The sequence below is a fragment of the Lagopus leucura genome, unplaced genomic scaffold (genome assembly GCF_019238085.1).
Source record: "Lagopus leucura isolate 7727_CA_CO unplaced genomic scaffold, USGS_WTPT01 Super-Scaffold_810, whole genome shotgun sequence".
NCBI classification, from domain to species: domain Eukaryota; kingdom Metazoa; phylum Chordata; class Aves; order Galliformes; family Phasianidae; genus Lagopus; species Lagopus leucura.
This window is the reverse complement of record NW_024962261.1, coordinates 7,546,885-7,565,695: the sequence shown is the minus strand read 5'-3', so window position 1 is coordinate 7,565,695 and position 18,811 is coordinate 7,546,885. Positions and strand designations below refer to the sequence as shown.

Below are 18,811 nucleotides of genomic sequence, written 5' to 3'. Positions count from 1 at the left end.
TAGCCAAAAGCCTGGCTTCCTGATTTATTTTGGTGGTGATTAAGAATACCTGGTTGGGAGGGGTTGTGTAGATTTTCTCTGGTGGCAGTAGAGATTAGCACAGTTTAGTCATTTGTGAAGTCAAAGTAGCTCTCATTCAGTTGGTAAGTTTAAACACCATGACCTACTTTTCTTTGGGGAAAAAAAAATAAATCCGTAAGTCTTTTTTTCTTTTTCAACATTTGGAAAATGATGACTATTTCTGTTTATTCCACTTTTGTAGTGTTTCTCTTAAAATTCTGAATGATTTTCTTTCACATGCAATTTCTTTACAAGTAGTTGTAATTATTGAGTATGATCCATACTATGATTCTGCATTTCTCACAAAATCAAAAGGATTGTGCTTCTAAAGTGACACATGCATTTACACTTTCAACCATCCTATCCTCCTAACAGTGCAATTGTAATAGAACAGAAATCTGCTTGGTTTCAAATTTTTGTGTAAAAGGAACATGATTTGTAATATAAATTTGTATGCTCAAAGTCGAATATTATTTGAAATGTACTTTTTAGAAATGTCTTATCACTTGTATATATGTCACTTGCTACAGAAATGGCATCTTCCTATTTATAACTTAAGCAACTTTTAAGGAATTTTTAAGTTAGGAAACAATGGGGAAAGGACTAAATGTGTCCTTTCTAAAAGCACATATTAAAATCAGATACTGAGTTATAATATGGCTTGAGCCTTATGACTAGTTATCACCACTCACAGCAGAAACATAGTAGGAAGTGTGGGTCACTGTAAGAGTTCTATTTGAAATTAGAATCAGCCCGAGGACAGGTATTAAAAGCACTTTTCAAGTTAGAAAATAATTAAAGTGTTTGTGTTTGTGGTGACGTAGCTAAAGCAAAGACCTGGGTTGTTCAGAGAACAGTTAGGTATTGTTCAGAAAATGTGGTACTAGAATGGGACCAGAGCTCAACGAAGCCATTCCCAGACATTCCTTTCATCTAGCGTATCCTAGCATGGAGATTGTTACTTGATATCAGGCATTATTGCTCACAGAGAAAATAGTATCAATTTCTCTGGGTTTGTCCGCATCTTAATAGTCAGAGAGAACAAATCTGTTGAACTGCTGTAACAATGGCAGTAGGCAGTTTGATATCATAATGGTCTTAGTGAACCATATTTCCCTTTTCTAATTTTAACCTGAGTACTAACTTTGCAGCTCGGAAACTGGTAAGTAAAGATGAAATGACCCAAGAGATTCCACATTTTGTAAATATTTACTTTTTTTTTTTCTCTCTTTTTTTTTTTTTTTTTTCCTTTTTTATTTCCACCAACCTTTACTATGTGCAACTGTTAACAGTGACATGAATTTTACATTACTAATTCATGTGCTGTTTAAAATAGTGCTGTATTCATGCTCTGGGCTTCACTTTCCTGGAATTGTCAGCATTCTCAGAGCAAAGTCTTAGCACTTTAATCTAATGCTGTTGGAAAATGATATGAAATGTCAGTTACAACTTGTAAGGAAAAAAAATTAAATGAAAAATTTTAAGCTTCTAACTAGGAGGTTTTATTGGTTCTGACAAGCTTGTAAAAACTCAGGTAGCTCACACTGCAGTGTCATTGGATGATAGTATAATCATGAAGGTTCCTCAGATTCAATTAGTCAATGCAGCTGTAGATGTGTTTCAAAACATCCTGGGTGGTTTAAGGAACATCAAGTGAGTCATTTCTAATTGTTAGAATTTCTTCTTTAATAATTGGCATTACACCAGACTTTGATAAAAGAACGGAGGTGTCATAGAAGCTTGGATTTGTGGTATACATTGTCATGGAAAAAAATATGACAAGCATTCTACCTAGTAAGAAATGGAAATTCTTTCCCTGAATGTTCTTCTGGAAAATGGGATTAAAATGGTCTAACGAGAACTGTTCTAGATCTTTCAGTGTACCAAAAAACCTAATGAAGACTGATGTTAAAATAATTCTTAATCCAGTATTAATTTTTATCTTGTAATTATGTTTTTTTTAAGATGAATTAACGTGAATTAAATAGATCTGATGTGACTAAAATCTCAATCACATTGTGTAATTCTAGAAGTGAAAAGGGAGATGCTAGAAATCATTTAAGTGTGTTTTCTAGCTAAAGTTACTAGAATCATTTGAGTGGAAAGGTACCAGTAAAGATTACCTAATCCAACCCCCATGCAGTGAACAGGGACACCTATTGCTCAGTTAGGTTGCTCAGACTTCCGTCCAGCCTGAGCCTGACTATCTCCAGGGATGGAGCAGCTAGCACCTCTCTGGGCAACCTGTGCCAGTGCTTCACTACCATTATGGCAAAAAACTTTTTCATTATATCTAACCTAAATCTCTCTTCTTTTAGTTTGAAACCATTCCTTCTGTCCATATTAGAGCAGACCCTGCTGAAGAGTCTGTCCCCTTCCTTCTTACAGTCCTTCTTTTGGTACTGAAAGGCCACTATCAGGTCATCTTGCAGCCTACTCTTCTGCAGGCTGAACAGCCCCAGCTCTCTAGGCCTGTCCTTTGTAGGAGAAGCATTCCATCCTTTTGGTCATTTTTGTGGCCCTGCTCTGGACACACTCCAACAGTCTATGTCTCTCCTGTACTGAGGACTCCACATCTAGATGCAGTACTCCAGGTGAGGTCTCACCAGCACAGAGTAGAGGGACAGGATCCCCGTTTGACCTGCTGGCTACTCCTTTTGTTGTGCAGGACACAAATGACTTTCTGGGCTGGCTCATCTCCACCAGTACCCCGAAACCCTTTCAGCAGGGCTATGCTCTTGTGCACTAAAGAAGGTTTCCTTAAAGATCTGCCCACTCTGCTTTGCTTCTTTTTCTTTGCAAAGGACGGATTGACAGATTGCAAGGGGGTGTTGCTCACTATGGAAAGACAGAATTTGGCTTTCCTAAAATTTTGCATTCCGTTTTTACTCTTGGTCTGCCCCATCAAAAGTTCTTGTAGGTTCAAAAATAATAATTATTCACAATTTCTCAGACTTCTAAGGCCTCTGCCAATTGAAAAGGAGAACCACTACTAATCCAACATGTACTTGTCAAAATAGCATAGACATAAGTTGACTTTTGCCTTTTGAAAGAAATTGAGTAATGCGTGTTTTAGATTCATATCTTTCAAAGCCTATCTCTACCAGCACCCAAGTAGTTGGAAATGGAATTTAAAGAAAGTTTAAAAGAAAAAACTGCTGGAAGATGCTTTATGATATATTCGGAAGTCGCAAGGGTATCATGGTCTAAATGAACTTCTGTATCCGTTTACATTAATACTAGTATGTTGAGGATGTGAAATAGCTAAATTTATTTAAATGGAAGTGTCATACAAGATGAGAAGCCATCATCGTCAGAGATGACAGACTAATTTTTTTACTAGAAGATGCTGCTGAGTCTGAGTCTTGAAGTTACAATGAAAGTTATATTTAAGTTTTTTGTAGCGTAAATATAATGCAGAATTTTACTGGAGCCTTAAAACCTGCAGTACTTAATAGGAAGTCTGTACTATGCAGATATGTAGGTTATCTTTCATTCTTCCCAGTCTTCTGAGAATACATCCAAGCGACAAAGCCTCAGGAAATACAATTGTCCTTTTAAGCTTAAAGGGTAAATGGATGATCTTGTGATTAGAGCACACTGGAGTTGCAGGCACAGGCTCTGTTTGTGATTGTGCCAAAACTCCATACAGCCAACTTTTGAATTTTGAGGATAATCAGGAGTTGAGTAAAGTAGACAGTGAATGGATATAGATAATAAATAAATGAGGCTGTAAGAATCCTCTTTAAAAGATGAAGAAAGCTCTAACTAGAAGAGGGGGCTGTGGTCTGAGTGACATGCACTGTTGACATGGTAGTGACGACAACGGCCATATCTCACCTCACTGCTGAACACCTTACAGCCTGTGACTCTGGGTGCTGTGAATGCAGATTTGCATGGTTGCAGTGTCAGCCTGGGACTCACTGAGTGATTCATCTCCTTAGGCTTCCAGTTCCCAGTCACGGCAGTGACAAGCCCTCAAAGCTTGAAGGCTGGCATGCTGTTGAACTCCATTTACTTCTTTGCTACAAGGTAATCCAGATATCAAGGTTGCTGTAAGGCTGCAGGTTCTGGAAAGCTTCCAGCTTGTCAACTGGAAGCATCTTATGCTCTGTTGTGTGATTTTCTCTGAAGCCAGGCTTTTCTGTGAAGAGAGAGTTTCTTAATTTTTGTCAGAATGTTCTCAAACAATTGTGCTTGCAGCCCTTCTCCTTCAGCTGTGAGCTACTCCCTGCTGCACCTGAAGGTGTGTGCATATCTGTTGTCTGGAATGCTCTTTTTTTTTATGCTTTTTTTCTGCTGGTAGTTAAAAGGAAACATAAAAGGAGCTAGGAAACACAAGGGTTAATGCTGGGAAGTCTGCGGGTGCAAACAGGGTTCTGTGAAAAATGAAATGAAATTGGGTGGAGGTAGATAAAAAGAAATCTGAAATGATTGTTCTGTAGAATATGGCCTTTCCACATAGGCAGAAATTTTTCTCTTCACTTCTGTCTGAAGAGAGAGTCAAATAGAGGATCTCATCTCTTAATTAGAAAGAAAAATACTCATCAAACACATCTCATCACTGGAAAGCTAATGATCCACAGCTGCTAGTCTGAAAGGGCAGGCTTTTTTTCTGAACAGTAGGAAGTGTTAATCACTTTGGATGAGATTTCTTTTTAAAATATACCGTAGTTTGCAAAAGAATAGGTTATTCAATATTCCAACTTAAATTATTTTTTGAAGTGTTGTACACCAGGGATAGTGTCATGTGTCTCCCTGAATGATCATTTAATGCGTGTGTCTCTTGCTAAGATTATCAACTGATGTGATGTTGTAAATGGCCAGTTCATGCCTGCGACTATAAAAATCTTGATCTCAGAAAAAAGTCTTCCCTTATCGTCTTCTATGTAGGAGATGGCAGCTATATTAAACCATAACCTTTGAGACACCTACTCCTCCCTTAAAATAGTTGGGTTGTTTCAGTTATGATACGGATCTTTTTTTAAGCAAAGTTAGAGCCATTATTTCTTTGATAGAGAGTGAAACAGATAGAATCCATGTTCCAGTGGATGTTTTAGAAGCATGGACAAATCCTGACCAGCCCTTTTATATCTGTTCTTAGTTTTCCTGGATTTTATTTATTTATTTATTTATTTTTCTTGCCTGTATGTCTTCATTGGATGGATATGTAGACTTTCCTTGCCTTTATGGATGAAATGAAGTTAAGGAAGTAGTTTAGTACACACTGCTTCTTCCCTTTCCCCATAAGCATTAAGTCCTTTATGTGTTATGGCTAAGCCCTTGGATTTTCTTTCTGTCCTGCAATAGATTTTGGGATTATTCATGTTCACAGAAAACTTTTATTTACGGCTGGGAATCTTCCTGTTTTCTCCCTTGTGTATTTCTGTGAATCCAGTTTTGTTCTGGGAAGATAGTGAGCCTATTTCACTTGCAGTGCCATCACTGTGCTAGCCTCCTGCAGCACATACCTCATTTGTGTTGCAAATACAGATTCTCTGTTTTCCTGGTGTCTGGCTGAGACAGGTGCCTAAAAGGAAAAACTGATTAAAATTCATCCGCACTAAGTGGAAATGAGGCTGGTAGGTCAACAAAATCATCTGAAGGAAACGGCAGGAATAATAGTCACGTTATGGAAAGATATGTCCATAGAAGCCATAAAAAGGTAGTATCTTAGTATAATATCTTACTAGCCTACAGATTACAGTTTTTGAAGGAATTAATGACCTTAAGGATCACTTCACATGTAGAAATCTCAGATGAGGAGTATTTGAATGAGAACTCATTGATGTTCTAAAGTACAAGCTACATGATGACCATGTTCCACAGTCTCCAGTCTGGTCAGTATCTCCTGAGACCATCTAGGTTGCTGATTTTATTTCTCTGGAGCCTGGAATATTATTTGAAGTTTGTTTGTTTGTTTGTTTTCCCAGCTTTTTAACAAAAGTAGGATGGGAACATAAGGAGGACTCTATGTATTGCCATTCCTGAACTGTTAATCTCTGGGGCCCTCTTTAATGGTGGTTGGATACTGTTTGCTGACTTCCAAAGCCCCCTTCAGCATGTATCCATTGACTCAGGGCATTTCTGGGGTTAATGGGTGCAGGGATTTTTTGCTTTGCTTTTGAGATGTGAATTCTGGTTCAAATTGGCTATATCAAATTTACAGCATCAAGTCCCTGCAGATCTTGCTCTCAAAAGGGTAGTTAGAAAGCTAGTGGAAGAACTCTCAAAATCTGTGAGCTGTTGTTTGCTTCTTATTCATTACCATTCCTAACAGATTTCCTTTTAAACTAAACAACCTAAAAAAGATGGTTTTCTTTCAAATGAAATATTAACTGTTAGAAGTGCCAGTATCCTCTTACATATGTCATACACAGAGCTTTTTCAGTCCTTTCAGTATTTATTGTATTTCTCTTGCAGACTCACAGGACTTCTGTACGTACAGCATTCAGTGATAGAAATTTGGGGAGTAAGATAGGTTAGTTGATCTGGAGACAGAAAATTACTTAAAATACAGATTCTTATTTTATTTTTTATATGTGGAAGTATTTGGTAAGATTTTTTTCTAACTCAAAACAGAAATCCAACAGAAGGCTGTTAAATAGGGATACATACTGAAATGCTTATTTTCCTCTTATTTAAATGTATATACATCTTCATGAGTGATTTAGCAGAATGAGCAACGAGGCTTTAGGTTTGCAATTCTGTGACACAACACCTTTGGTCAGTTGATAATAAAAGTAGAAATATTCCAAAGCTTATCTAGTTGGATGAAAATGACTTAGCAAGATTTCTGAAACTTAAGTGTATGTCCAGCTACAGTAAGCAACGTGATTTGCTGTAATACTTTCATCTGTGCTTTTTGGCCATATGTTAAGAGAACAACCCCAGGCTATGGCAATAGCTGTCTAAAATTAAAAGGGGGGTTGTTCATAAGTGAAATGAGATGTAGAATTGTGTTTAGCTTCACCCTGTCTAATCCAGATTTCTTAATTCTTTCTCGAAAACCAATAATTTCATTCTGGAATCAAAAAGGAACAGTATCTGTCCAGATGACAGATGGCTGCAGCATCTAACAAATGTTTAGGGTTTCCAGGCTCCACAAAGTCATCTCTGTACTGCTTGATATATCTGACAGACCTGAGGCTAAAGCTCACCCTAAGGAGCGCGTCACAGCCCTGCACCTGTGCGGTGGAGATGGGTCCTGCTGGAGCATAATCTCCATGCTACGGTGCCAGAGGCAGCCCTGCATGTCATGGCTCACATCTGTGGGAGATGTGACCTGGCCACACTGTGCTGAACAACATTCAGGATGTTTTGAGGAAACACTTCAAATTGAGCAAGTAAACGTTGTTGGACGAGTAGACATGGGCAGTTTCTTAGCATGCCCTTCAGTCCCATTTCTTGTGATACTGAGATCATCACTATTTTACATTCTTTTGATTAAAATACTTTAACACCATTTCCCTGTTACTGTGATTTTTTGGCGTGGTTTTTCTGTACAAAGGAATTTTTCAGATTTGTTTATTCCCGTTTGTGTGACATTACTACAAAGTTATCGAGTTCCGTATTTTGAACAGCAAATCAACTGTAGAAATAACCAACCTTTTCTTTATTATGCTGAGATCTTATTTTTATGCCATTTTGGTTTATTTTGTCCAAATGAGCATTTTTAATGAGAAAAAAATTAACATTTCTTCAGGCTACACTATAGCAACATTCCTTTGCAAAAATGAAACTACAAAGCTATAAAATAGCTAGTAGTTGTTTTACACAGGTAAGTGGCCACTCAGCAAAATGTTTAAACAATTTACCTGCCTAAATAGATGTGATTTAGAATCATTACTTTAGAATCATTTTAATTTGTTGATCTTGATTTTAACCATCCTGAAGAGCTTAGTGTAATGCTGAGCTGAATCACATTTCTTCCTGTTCTGTCTTCTAGCTTTTCCTTTTTGTGGTCTGGAACTTTGAGCTCTACATGATACCACTGGCTTTGTTGTTGCTGTTGGCATGGAACTACTTCTTGATCATATCAGGGAAAGATAACAGGCAACATGATACAGTAAGTCTTCTCTACTTCAAGCACATGTATGTTCTTTTCTTTTTATAACAGATACAACTTTGTAACTATTTTTAAATATGACATTTTTCGAAAATTGTTTTCTTTTGAATACTCAGTGGACAGTTTCCCCACTTGGCAATTTAATTTTTCTCCAGCTGTCCAAGGAATGTGCCCATTTTTGCTGAAAATACATTTAAAAGATATAGAGCACATACTATCCTCAGAATAGGGTTTGTGTGGGAGCGGAGATGAGAGGCTTATAGGTCATGGGAAGCCAAATTCTTTGGAAACGATTGTGTGAGACTGTGTCCTTATGTTGCATTTTTTCTTTCAGATACTGAAGTTAAAGGTTAAAATGATTACAAATTGTCAACAGTTTCAGAATGTATCACACTTTATTAGATTTTACAGTTTATCTTTAGTATGTTACCATTCATCAAGCTTAATATAAACCTTTTCTTCTTCGTCTGTGCCATTATATAATTAAATGCTTGTATCTGGGATATAGAATAGCAAACATTTACTAATAACTGACATTTATTAATTAAAAAAAGCATAGTTCACATTTTCAGGAGTACATATCAAAAGTTGAAGTTGCATTCTGTGCTATGCAAATTTTCTAGTATCCAAGCAGCTTAAGGATTTTGCTTAGTCTTATGAGTTTAATATTTGTTTCAGTATTCATTCCACAGAAGCAGTCTGCTGTCTACGACACTCTGAGCTGGATGGAAAACTAGGTGGAGTAAAAGAAGAAAAAAGGGGAAGGAGTGTAATTGGTCTCAGAGAATAGGGTTTAATGGGTCACGCTGCATCTGGAGGTCGGTAATAAGTGGAGTATCAAAGCATACAAGAGCTTGTTCCATTTAATGTCTTCATCAGTGTCCAGTAGCTAGTGACAGACAGCAATCCCATCACCAGGACAGTGGAACCAGTTGATACAGTGGATGTGTCAGGTAGACCTGAGCTGTTGGAATGAGCAAATAGAAGCCTCATTAAGTTCAATAAGGAAAAATGTGAAGTCCTGCTCTTTGCATGGAATAATACCACGCAAAGATACAGGCTGAGGATTGATTGCCAGGGGATCAGTTCTCCTGAACTGGACCTGGATATCTTGGTAAACAGCAAGGTAAATGTGGCAGCAGCAAGAATCACCACAAGCATAATGGGTTATGTTAACCCCAGAAACGCAGTCAGTTGTTTAGGGGAAGCAATTGTTCTCCTCAGTATTTGTGAGATTACATCTGGAATACTGTTCAGTTTTGGACAGCCCAATTCAAGAATAAAGTTAATTAACTGGAGTGAGTAGAGTGGAGGGCCAGCTATGTGCGGAGGCACTTGACCCACAGGAGAGACTGAGGGAAGTGGGCTCAAAATAGCCTGGAGAAGGGGCTTCAGCTGACCCAGACAGCAGCCCTCTTCTATCTGCAAGGGGGCTATTGTGAAGGCAAAGCTAGGTTTTTCATTGCTCCCTGCAGATGGTGGGAGAGCAAAAGGCATACAGTGAAACCAAAGAGGTTCAGGCTGGATAATCTTTTTCGTTGTGAGGGCAGTTAAGCAGTGAAATAGATTACCTATCGAGGGAGACTGTGCAGTCTCTGTTGCATGTTTTCAGGACCTGGCTGGCTAAAGCCCTGAGCAACCTGACCTGACCTCATTGCTGACCTTGCTGTGGGCATGAGGTTGGATTAAACCCTTTCTCAGGTTTCTTCGAGCCTGAATGGTTGTATGACCCTAATGTCTAGTAGCTGCAATTAATAGTAACCGGAGGAGCTAATATAGCCCTGATCCTGGCACTGGTGTTACCTATCCACATCACTAAGATTGTTAGGCTTCAAAGGGTCATCTAAAATAAAGGGTGGGGATGATAGAGATATTCCCTAATCCCAGAAATTGTCATTTCTAGCAAGATCCTAAGATCAAACTTGAAAAGGCATATTTCTTAAATCACAGGCCTTTGTCTCCTGCTGCCTGAAATGCTTAAAGCTTCTCCATCTGAGATTTTATGAGTAACTGAAATCCCTTATCAAAGGAGAGATTTTGCTTGTGAGCTGCAATACACTTAATTTCTCCCTGAAATAACACCTGCCTGTGAAGATTAATTGAGTCGTATAACTTTGTTAACAAAATAATGAAGCTACTGATGGGCTCTCTGTTGAGAACACCAAGCGATGTTCTGAAAACGTTCCTTTTGCTGAGACTGTTTCAGACCAAGCCGTATGGCTTGTATCAACTAGTCAGATTCTTCCTAAATATTTGGTATCTGTGCTGCTAATTACTACTTTTTATTTATTACAAGGAAGTTGGGATCTCATTTTTAATGAATTGAGCTTGGTTATAACATCATAGCAAGCATCTGTCTTCTGTGAAGTGGTCTGCTGACTTATTGAATGTCTTTCTAATTAACGCACAAATCTTCAGTAATACCGCTAGTGCTTAGCTCAGGTCATTAGCACACTATCATTAGATTAGGAGTCATTTAAATATTTCTGTTTTCTTATGCAAAATGTAAATATGAACTAAAGTAATTAAGCAGTATTTCCTGGTGGCTAGAGAATGCTTCAGGATTCATCTGATTTTGCTTCTGTTCCCAGGTCTTTAGAGATTTCTTTTATACCTCGGTGAATCACTGACACTTATCTTTGAAATAACATCTACCTTTAAATGTTACTTTGGAATCCTTAAGTTAACACAAGAAGATAAATATATTTGCTGTTTTTTCTTACTCCGTGGAGAACTGTAGTTAAAGTGTACGTACTTCGAACTTGTTTCATGAGAATGGGAGATACTTAGATTTTGGGCCTTGAAAAGAAGTTCCAAAGAGTTCTTTTTCATTGTAATATCTCTGCAAGAAAATAATTATCAATTATCTGATCAATGAAAATTTTAGTGACTGTGCTTCACTTCAGATCAAGGAAATGATTCAGTAGGTTTCTCTCCCCTTGGATCAGCCTTAACTCATTCACATTTGAGTATCTCTCTCAACAGCCATGGTTTCTTTCAGTTTGTCCTCTTGTACATTGGTTTCTTTGAAGCAGCTTGTAACTTAATTGCTTGTGGTATAATTCACCTGCAAAGTGGTCTAGTTTACTCCTTCCTAAAAAGGCACTGCTGCTCATCAGAGTGTGTGATTATTCTGCCACTTAATTTGATTCCTTATAAGTTCAATGTGCAAGTTCTTTATTGAATTAAATTTGCAACAAAGCTGGGCAAGGGAGAGCCCTAAGTGCATCTATCTAATGCAAGTCTGATGGAAAGTCCAGTGGAGAGATGAAGGTGCATATTAGGTATTATTTCTTTCCTGGATTCAGCTGGACTCTGTAGTATTGATTGTTACTGTGGTTTTACTCAAATGCTGGCACAAATTTAAAAAAAAAAAGTTGGGTTCTCTATTGTACATGAAGGTCAATATTAGTTATGTTTCTCAAAGGCAAGTTTTCATCGGGAAACTCTTGCATGAAATACTGGGGTAACTCGTGAGGTTTTGTGCTGTAACAAAGGAAAGTGTAGGAGAAACAATACAGATGTAGATTTAGTGGATGGTTTTCTGAATAATCTGTGAGAATTGAGAACTGATCTAAAACAAATAAATTCCTGGCATTGACTCATACGACAGGAAGTAAAAATCACAGAATAAATATTTCTTTCCAGTATTAAGCTAGGAAGAACCACAGAAAAAGCATTCTTAATGCTTTCCTCTGAATTTTGCAGCAACATTTTTGCCTGAAGCTTACCTAGCTTCTTTCCCCAAGGATATTTCTTGACTTAAGAAAATAGCGTTTAAATTCCTGCACTTCCTAATAGACATACTCCTAAGTATCTGATCTCACCACATAATCTATTTCCATTATGACTGCAGTTTTGATCTTAAGCAATCACCACCAAAATGTACAAGGTAGGAAATGATTGGATCTGAGTGCTTTCTGCATGCGCACACTTTTTTTCCAGTGTCTTTTTCACATTCTCTGAGGGAGAACAGAGGTACCAACTGCTTCCACTTTCCCATCCCCACTGCCATAGCTTCATATCATCATGCTGTTGGAAGCAGCCCTTCGTATTACCTATTACCTGCTGAGGGAAGTACTACCACTGCATCTCATGGCCCTGTGCGCATCGAAAGTATAGGGCAACCAATCGTGTCATGGTGACAGACTGCCTGGGCTGCTTGGGGCAAACAATACAAAGTTGCCTTACCTGCTGGGAAACCTAAATTGAGTTGCAATAACTGTATAACCAGATACATTCATCCTCACCTGGCTGCAGTTGAAAGAATTGTATCCAAATTAGCAGAAAGTGTGATGGGGTCTGTAGCTTCTTTTCATTCATTTTCAGAAATGTACAAGTAATGTTAATGAGATGTTTTCGAGTATGTTGGAAAAAAAGATCTCACCTTTGTAAAGTTGCAAAAAGAGCAGCATTGCAGCATTGCTGTCTGGAACTTTTTTTCTCACTTCTGTCTGGGATCTTTATTCTCACTTCTATTTCTGTCTATTTCTAAGCAGTAATTATTAGGATCTCATGAAACTGGTGGGGAAAAAAAAAAAAAAAAATTCTACTTTGGTTCTGTTCTGATTCCCTGCTAGAGCTGCCTGACTTAAGGGATGGGCAGATAATCTCTCAAAGTAATTAGAATTGTTCCTGCTCTCCAGCTGCTGTTGTCCCCTTCTCTGAGACAAAGTAGTTGACTATGTGGTCAGAAAACGTACTGCAAATGCGGCATGGTTTGCATGAGTTACCAACTAAAATGTTTGGTCTCCCTTTTTTTTTTTTTTCCTATGTACGTATTTCTTTGTTCTATGGTTAGGACAGACTTTGACATTTTCTCAGCTGCTGGGCTGGCATGTTGGATCTGTTCCTGTTTTCCCTTGACTGATAGGGTGCAAGTGACAGATAGGGTGCCTAAGTGGTTTTCCCCTCAGTGCTGCCATTGAGGTAGAAAGGTTGAAAGAGGAACAACTGTATCTGGTGGGTCAACAACCAGTTGCACAGCTGTTATCAACAGGGACTTTGTTTTCACAGGTATGGGTTCCTCTTTGAGTACTGAGGACTGATAGGAAGAAACAAGATCCACCTCACTAAGTTGGTCATTCTCACCTTTCCCAGAAGGCTGGCTAACATGATAAGGAGAGTATTAAACTTGAAGTAATGGGGAAGGGTGCAGTTGCATGCATGCAGGATTGTGGAGGTGCAGTGGGCTTGTTCTCATAGCTGAAGTACAGTGGATGAATACAAGATTTTTAGTTGTGGCAAGTCAAGAAGTCAAGGCAATGCAGTTCAGCAAAGGGAAGATGATAAAGGAATTGAGGAAGAAGCTGGGAGCTAGGACTGTTCAACCAAGAGAAGAGGAAGCCTGGAAGGATCTTAATGTGTTTAACTCACTGATGGGAAGGGAAGAAGGAGCCAGTTTCTCTTAGTGGTGCCCATGACAGGACAGGAGTCAGTGGGCATAAAACAAAGTTTGTGGTATTTCATATGAACACCAGAAAGACAGTCATAGTGAGGGTGGCCCAACATTGGAACAAGATATACAGAGAGACTGAGGAATATCCGTCCTTGGAGATATTCAGAACCAGACTTGATATAGTTCTGGTCAACCTGCTTGTAGATGACTCTACTTCAACAGGAGGGTTGGACCAGATGCCAAATAGCCTCAAGAAGTCCCTGCAGACCCTAGCCATCCTGTGATTCTCTAACTAAGGATACTAATCCTACACGCCTTTTTGGTCTATAATTCGTTAGATTTTTTTTTTCCCAAGTAATTTAAAATTTAGTAAGCAGAATAATGCACATGCTTGGAGTTACCTATAAATGTTCCTCTGCCATATATACCCCTATGGAAAATTACTTTAATCACTTCAGTTCACATCCTATTTATTGTTAATACTTAGAGCCTTAAAGGAAATATTAAATAGCTGATTTCCTCTTGAAGTTTCAAGTTGCACGTCATTGCATAGAAAATGATGGTGAGCAGCTGGGAGTTAATGTGCCATACACAAATTCTTACGAATCTGTATAATAGAGTATATACGCATATTATTAATCTTGTAAGACTGGTGTAAAATGATATGATACATCTTTAATTTCAGTGGAGATTTTTTATGAAATAAGCTTTGATTACTTATGTTTCCAGAATATATGTTTCTTTTAAGAATTAGAGATGGACTCGTTTAGGGTAATATTATGGAACAGAAGAACAGTAACTTTAGTAAAATACTAGATTTCATTTTCAGACTTTGACCAGTTTCTGTGGATGTTTTTTATATAGTCCTCTGAAAGGACAAAAACAGAATTTTGCTCTGATCTTCAAAGAAATTTATGGTATATGTGGGTTTTATCTGATAGTTTATTTTAACCTTTGTTTGTAGGCTTAGATTTTCTTTTTGTTCTTTGACTTCATATGTACTCTGGAAATAAGAAAAACAAAAATGGAAATGGAAACAAGGATGCTCATGAGTATATCCGTCTCACTGGATTCCCTGCTTCCTCAAGAAGACGCAATGAGTTTGGGTTAGCAGCGTAACACCCAAATTCAGTTGCAGGTTTTTTGCCTAATGTCCAAATAATTATCTCTTTGGAGCAAGGCAGCAGTGTGTCAGAGCCTTTGGTGAATTTGGGTCAGCTTCTCCTTGGTAAAGAGCACCATTTTGTACAAACAAACCCCACCAAAAAAGGAGCTGACTTTAGCATTCTGTTATTTGTCCTGGAAAAAGTGAGTTAGCAAGCAGATAATGAGACAGTTACTCACTTTACCATTTTTGTTTTGTTTTGTTTTGTTTTACCCACTATAGTCTTACAGTGTGCAGGAATGACTCCAAAGTTTAGCAGGATTTCTGCAGATTAATACAGTGCAAACACCAAGTTTAGATCCATTGCAGATGCAGCATTGAGATGCTTGTGCTAGAAGTTCCAGTGCCTCTTATTCCAAGGAGACAACAGGGAACTTTAGCTGAGGACTGAAGTTTTTTGAAGTTATGGCAAAAGTAATTATTGTCCCTGTATTCTAGTTAGACTGCGTCTAGAATACGTCATTTGCACAGTGTGGTACAAAAGAAGGTAGTCATGTTGGCCATTACATCTTGGCCTCCTGTTTTGACTCTGAGAACTTGGCCTCCAATATGACAGCAGCAGCCTTAAATTCTCCAATGTATGAGGGCTAGTGGGAGAATACAGAGTTGGGGATAGAATGTAAAAAATTTTTAAATTATGGTGCCACTAATCAGAAAAACAGTTATTTTTCCTGGAACAGTTTAAAACATTACTTAAAAGGGTTTCACATTGTGTTTGCTGATTGCTGCTAATTAGCCAAATACTCTGTACCTGGAAATGGATGTTTATTCCGTTACAGATAGCAATCAGCACAGCACTGAACAGTGCAGCCACGTCCAGAAGGTTTTTTTTTTCAACCAGGCAGCCCTTCTTACCATGGCCAAATTAATCAGAATCTCAAACCTGCTCTCCGTTTGTTATTGTCAGTAAAAGAAGTTAGAAAGGCTTTTGTAAATAGGTCATCGCCTGCCTGTGTGCTCAGCCTGGGTGCTGTCAGAGCACAAAGACCACAGGCAACACGTGCCTGAATATTAAGCAGTCTGCTGAGAACTGTCGCTGTCTTCATGCAGCTGTTTGTTCTTTCTATACAATCCATACAGTCAGGGAGGAAAAACACACGAGAGTGCCCCACTGTGGGACAGAGGCTTTTTTAATAAATCAGAAAAGAAACATGAAAATGTCAGCTTAATCAAGCATTTAAATTTTATTAATCAAGTCTAATTTTTATGAGTGCAAATAATCGCTGAAGCTGGACAAATTTGCTTTAGATTGCATCAGAAACATAATTTTAATATTTAATGGCCTGCTGAATTTAAATGGAGAATTATCTTTATGAAACATGCTCTTCATAATTTGCCATTAAATGAGAAATGAGCAAATCAACATAAATCTTACATAAAGGTTATTTAACTAAATGTTGGCACTATAAATATTTTAAATGCAGTATGCACTAATTTAACAGTCACACAGTACACTATGTAAGGATGTAAGTTCGGCTGGAAGCGTTTCTCTCTGGCAGCATAATAGAATGTAATACTGCAGTTAGCTCTCTGAGCTACGGTTAGACGAGGCTGCCCGCATGGCCAGTGCAATCCCTGCATGGAGGCTCATCTACAGCATCTGAGAATGCAGTAACCTCATGCTAAAACTTTGTATAGCTGTTCTCATCCCAGCAGCGTTTACAAAAAACAGTTGCACTGCAGAATTGGAATATTATGTCTGATTTTGGTCACTTGAAGACAAAACATCAAAATCCAGCCCTAGACATTTTCAGCATTAAAAATAAAATAAATTAAAAAAAAAAAAAAGATTTTTTTTTTTTTTTTTTCCTATCATAAGCCAGCTGATTAGTCAATGTAAGTTTTGCAACACTTGTTCAATTACATCTTGCTGTATTATTGGCATCTAGCATAAAATTCAACTTCAGTGCACATAGAGGCATTTTTCCTAAGAAATTGTTTTAATGACTTTTGTTTCCATTTGCATCAGGATTTAAATTGCAACAAGATTGGCATGACAAGTTAAAGTGGCTATTATAAATAATGTTTTATGAACTAAGATCAGCTTAGTTCACAGTAAAAATTCCAGTAGTCATGTGAATTTTTTAATTCTTTTTGAGATTGTATTTTCCTTAAAAATGTTTTAATTCAGTCTAGACTAATATAACTTTGGAATTATTCTGCAGTGTTAATGTATTAATCAAAATATGCCAATATCTGATTTTTTTTTTTATTTTACTGAAATTGCATTAGTATGTATATTATATGCAACATCCTATAAAATTAGTAACACTTTTTTTCCTACTGAAAAGCTTACAGCTCCGAATTGTAATGTAATACATAATGTTAGGCTCACAAGGTTAGATTTGCTTGAATAAATGCTAGTTTATAAGAGAAGGGTATCTGCTCCTACTAGAATGTTAATATTACTTGGAGAAAGTTAATAACAGTTTAAAGCACCATTGTTCCTTTATGCTGTTAACAAATATAATAAGCTATTTTACTGTAGAGAATTATCATAAAAATTTGTTAAGCAGTTTTTATTAGTGCTGTATGGTAAACTTATCACTGACAGTTAACCATACAGTGAGTGTTTTTATGGTGTTTTTTTTTTTTTTTTTGTCATGCTGAACTGAAAATGAACCACTCTAAAATCAGAGATATGACATTTTCAAATGTACAGTGCAAGTTGAAGCCTTTAGATGGAGACATACTTCAAATAAACACCTAATATTCACTTCACAGTGCATTATGTAAATGCAAGAAAAAGCTAAAATAACCACATATTGAAGAAAAAATATATAGAGGGAAGCAGGGCTTCTACTTACGCCATTTTTTATAATAAAAATTACATATTCTTAGCTACATTAACAACTGAATATTGAGGGCATACAACGCTGTAACCAGGAGAAAGGTTACATGTTCTTGTATAATAAACTGTATGTACTGCCCAAGCATATTGCCAAGAAATTTATTGTACTGCAAATAAAAATTCTGTTGCTGACATTACAGAACTACGTGTAATCAGTAACATGCATCAAAAAGCATCTGATAGCCATATTAAAGTCTCATTTCCTATTAACAATGAGACTAAATTACAACATGAGCACTTCCCAGAACAAGCTAACAAAATGCATTCTGTGAGATGAAGTAATTGTATTTGAGTGTCTCTGTAAAAATCAGAAAGTATTTTAGCAGTAAAGTACTAATACTTCTCTTTTTAGTCTACTGTCTTCTGAACTTACTGGCAAGCTTATCATACTAATTATTATTACATCTAGTAGCTCAGTTATCTTGATGATAACTGCAGTGGAAATACCCCAAGGTCAAACATTAGCAGAATAAATCAGGATCAGTAGTATTCCAGATCTACTATGGTATTAAATCAGAATCTGTTAATTTATTTTTATTTTTCTTATAAATTTGGTATAAAAAAATGGACATTTTAATTAAGCTGTATCTCCCAGAAAGTTTCTCCTTAACAATTCAATGAAAGGAGCAGACATCATGTTGTGAAAATGACCACAAAAACACTCCTGTCGTGGGCTTGTGGGTGGTGGATGCCTTTGCTTTAAGTTCAAGGATTTCAAAACTACCTGAAAAATCCTAACTGGTTTTGTGCATCCTACTTCATTGAGACATTCTGCATATAATTTTATACTGTACACACAAACACTGTGAATTGTGAGACACACATGTGTGGTATAGTCTATATGTAGGCAGTATGAATTACATGAAATCCAAACAGCCTTGAGCAGTACAATTCTGACTACGTTCTTTGCATATGTAAAAGGTATGTGATTCAGAACCAAATCTCATTCTCTTTTATTTTACCTTCCAGAAATTAATACCTTCATGTGAAAATCAAAATCTCTGCAGATGTTGTGACACTGTAGCATTAGATACAGCATAAACTATTTTCTTTTGCTTTTCATTTAACCCAACTATGTTTGAAGCACTAAATCAAGTAAAATTTAAGCAAATCTATGGAAGTGTTGTGTGTTTCATGTTGTTGGATTAGCTGAAGAAATTAGAACTGGAGACAGTTCATGAAGTGACTTGCTGTTTGCAGTGAAAAACAGCAGGCTGGTAACGAGAGACTAGGGCCTTTCATTAAAAGTGTTCTTGAGTTTCAGTGTGC

General features: G+C 37.3%; 1 protein-coding gene across 1 annotated transcript in view; it reads left to right on the top strand.

Annotated features, from left to right (window-relative positions):
• The window catches only part of MCTP1 (multiple C2 and transmembrane domain containing 1), a 229,103-nt gene that overhangs the window by 167,331 nt on the left and 42,961 nt on the right, over positions 1 to 18,811 (top strand). The window contains exon 15 of the mRNA XM_042866191.1: positions 8,009 to 8,128. Within this exon, the coding sequence (XP_042722125.1) occupies positions 8,009 to 8,128 (120 nt within the window). The remainder of the gene's footprint in view (positions 1 to 8,008; positions 8,129 to 18,811) is intronic.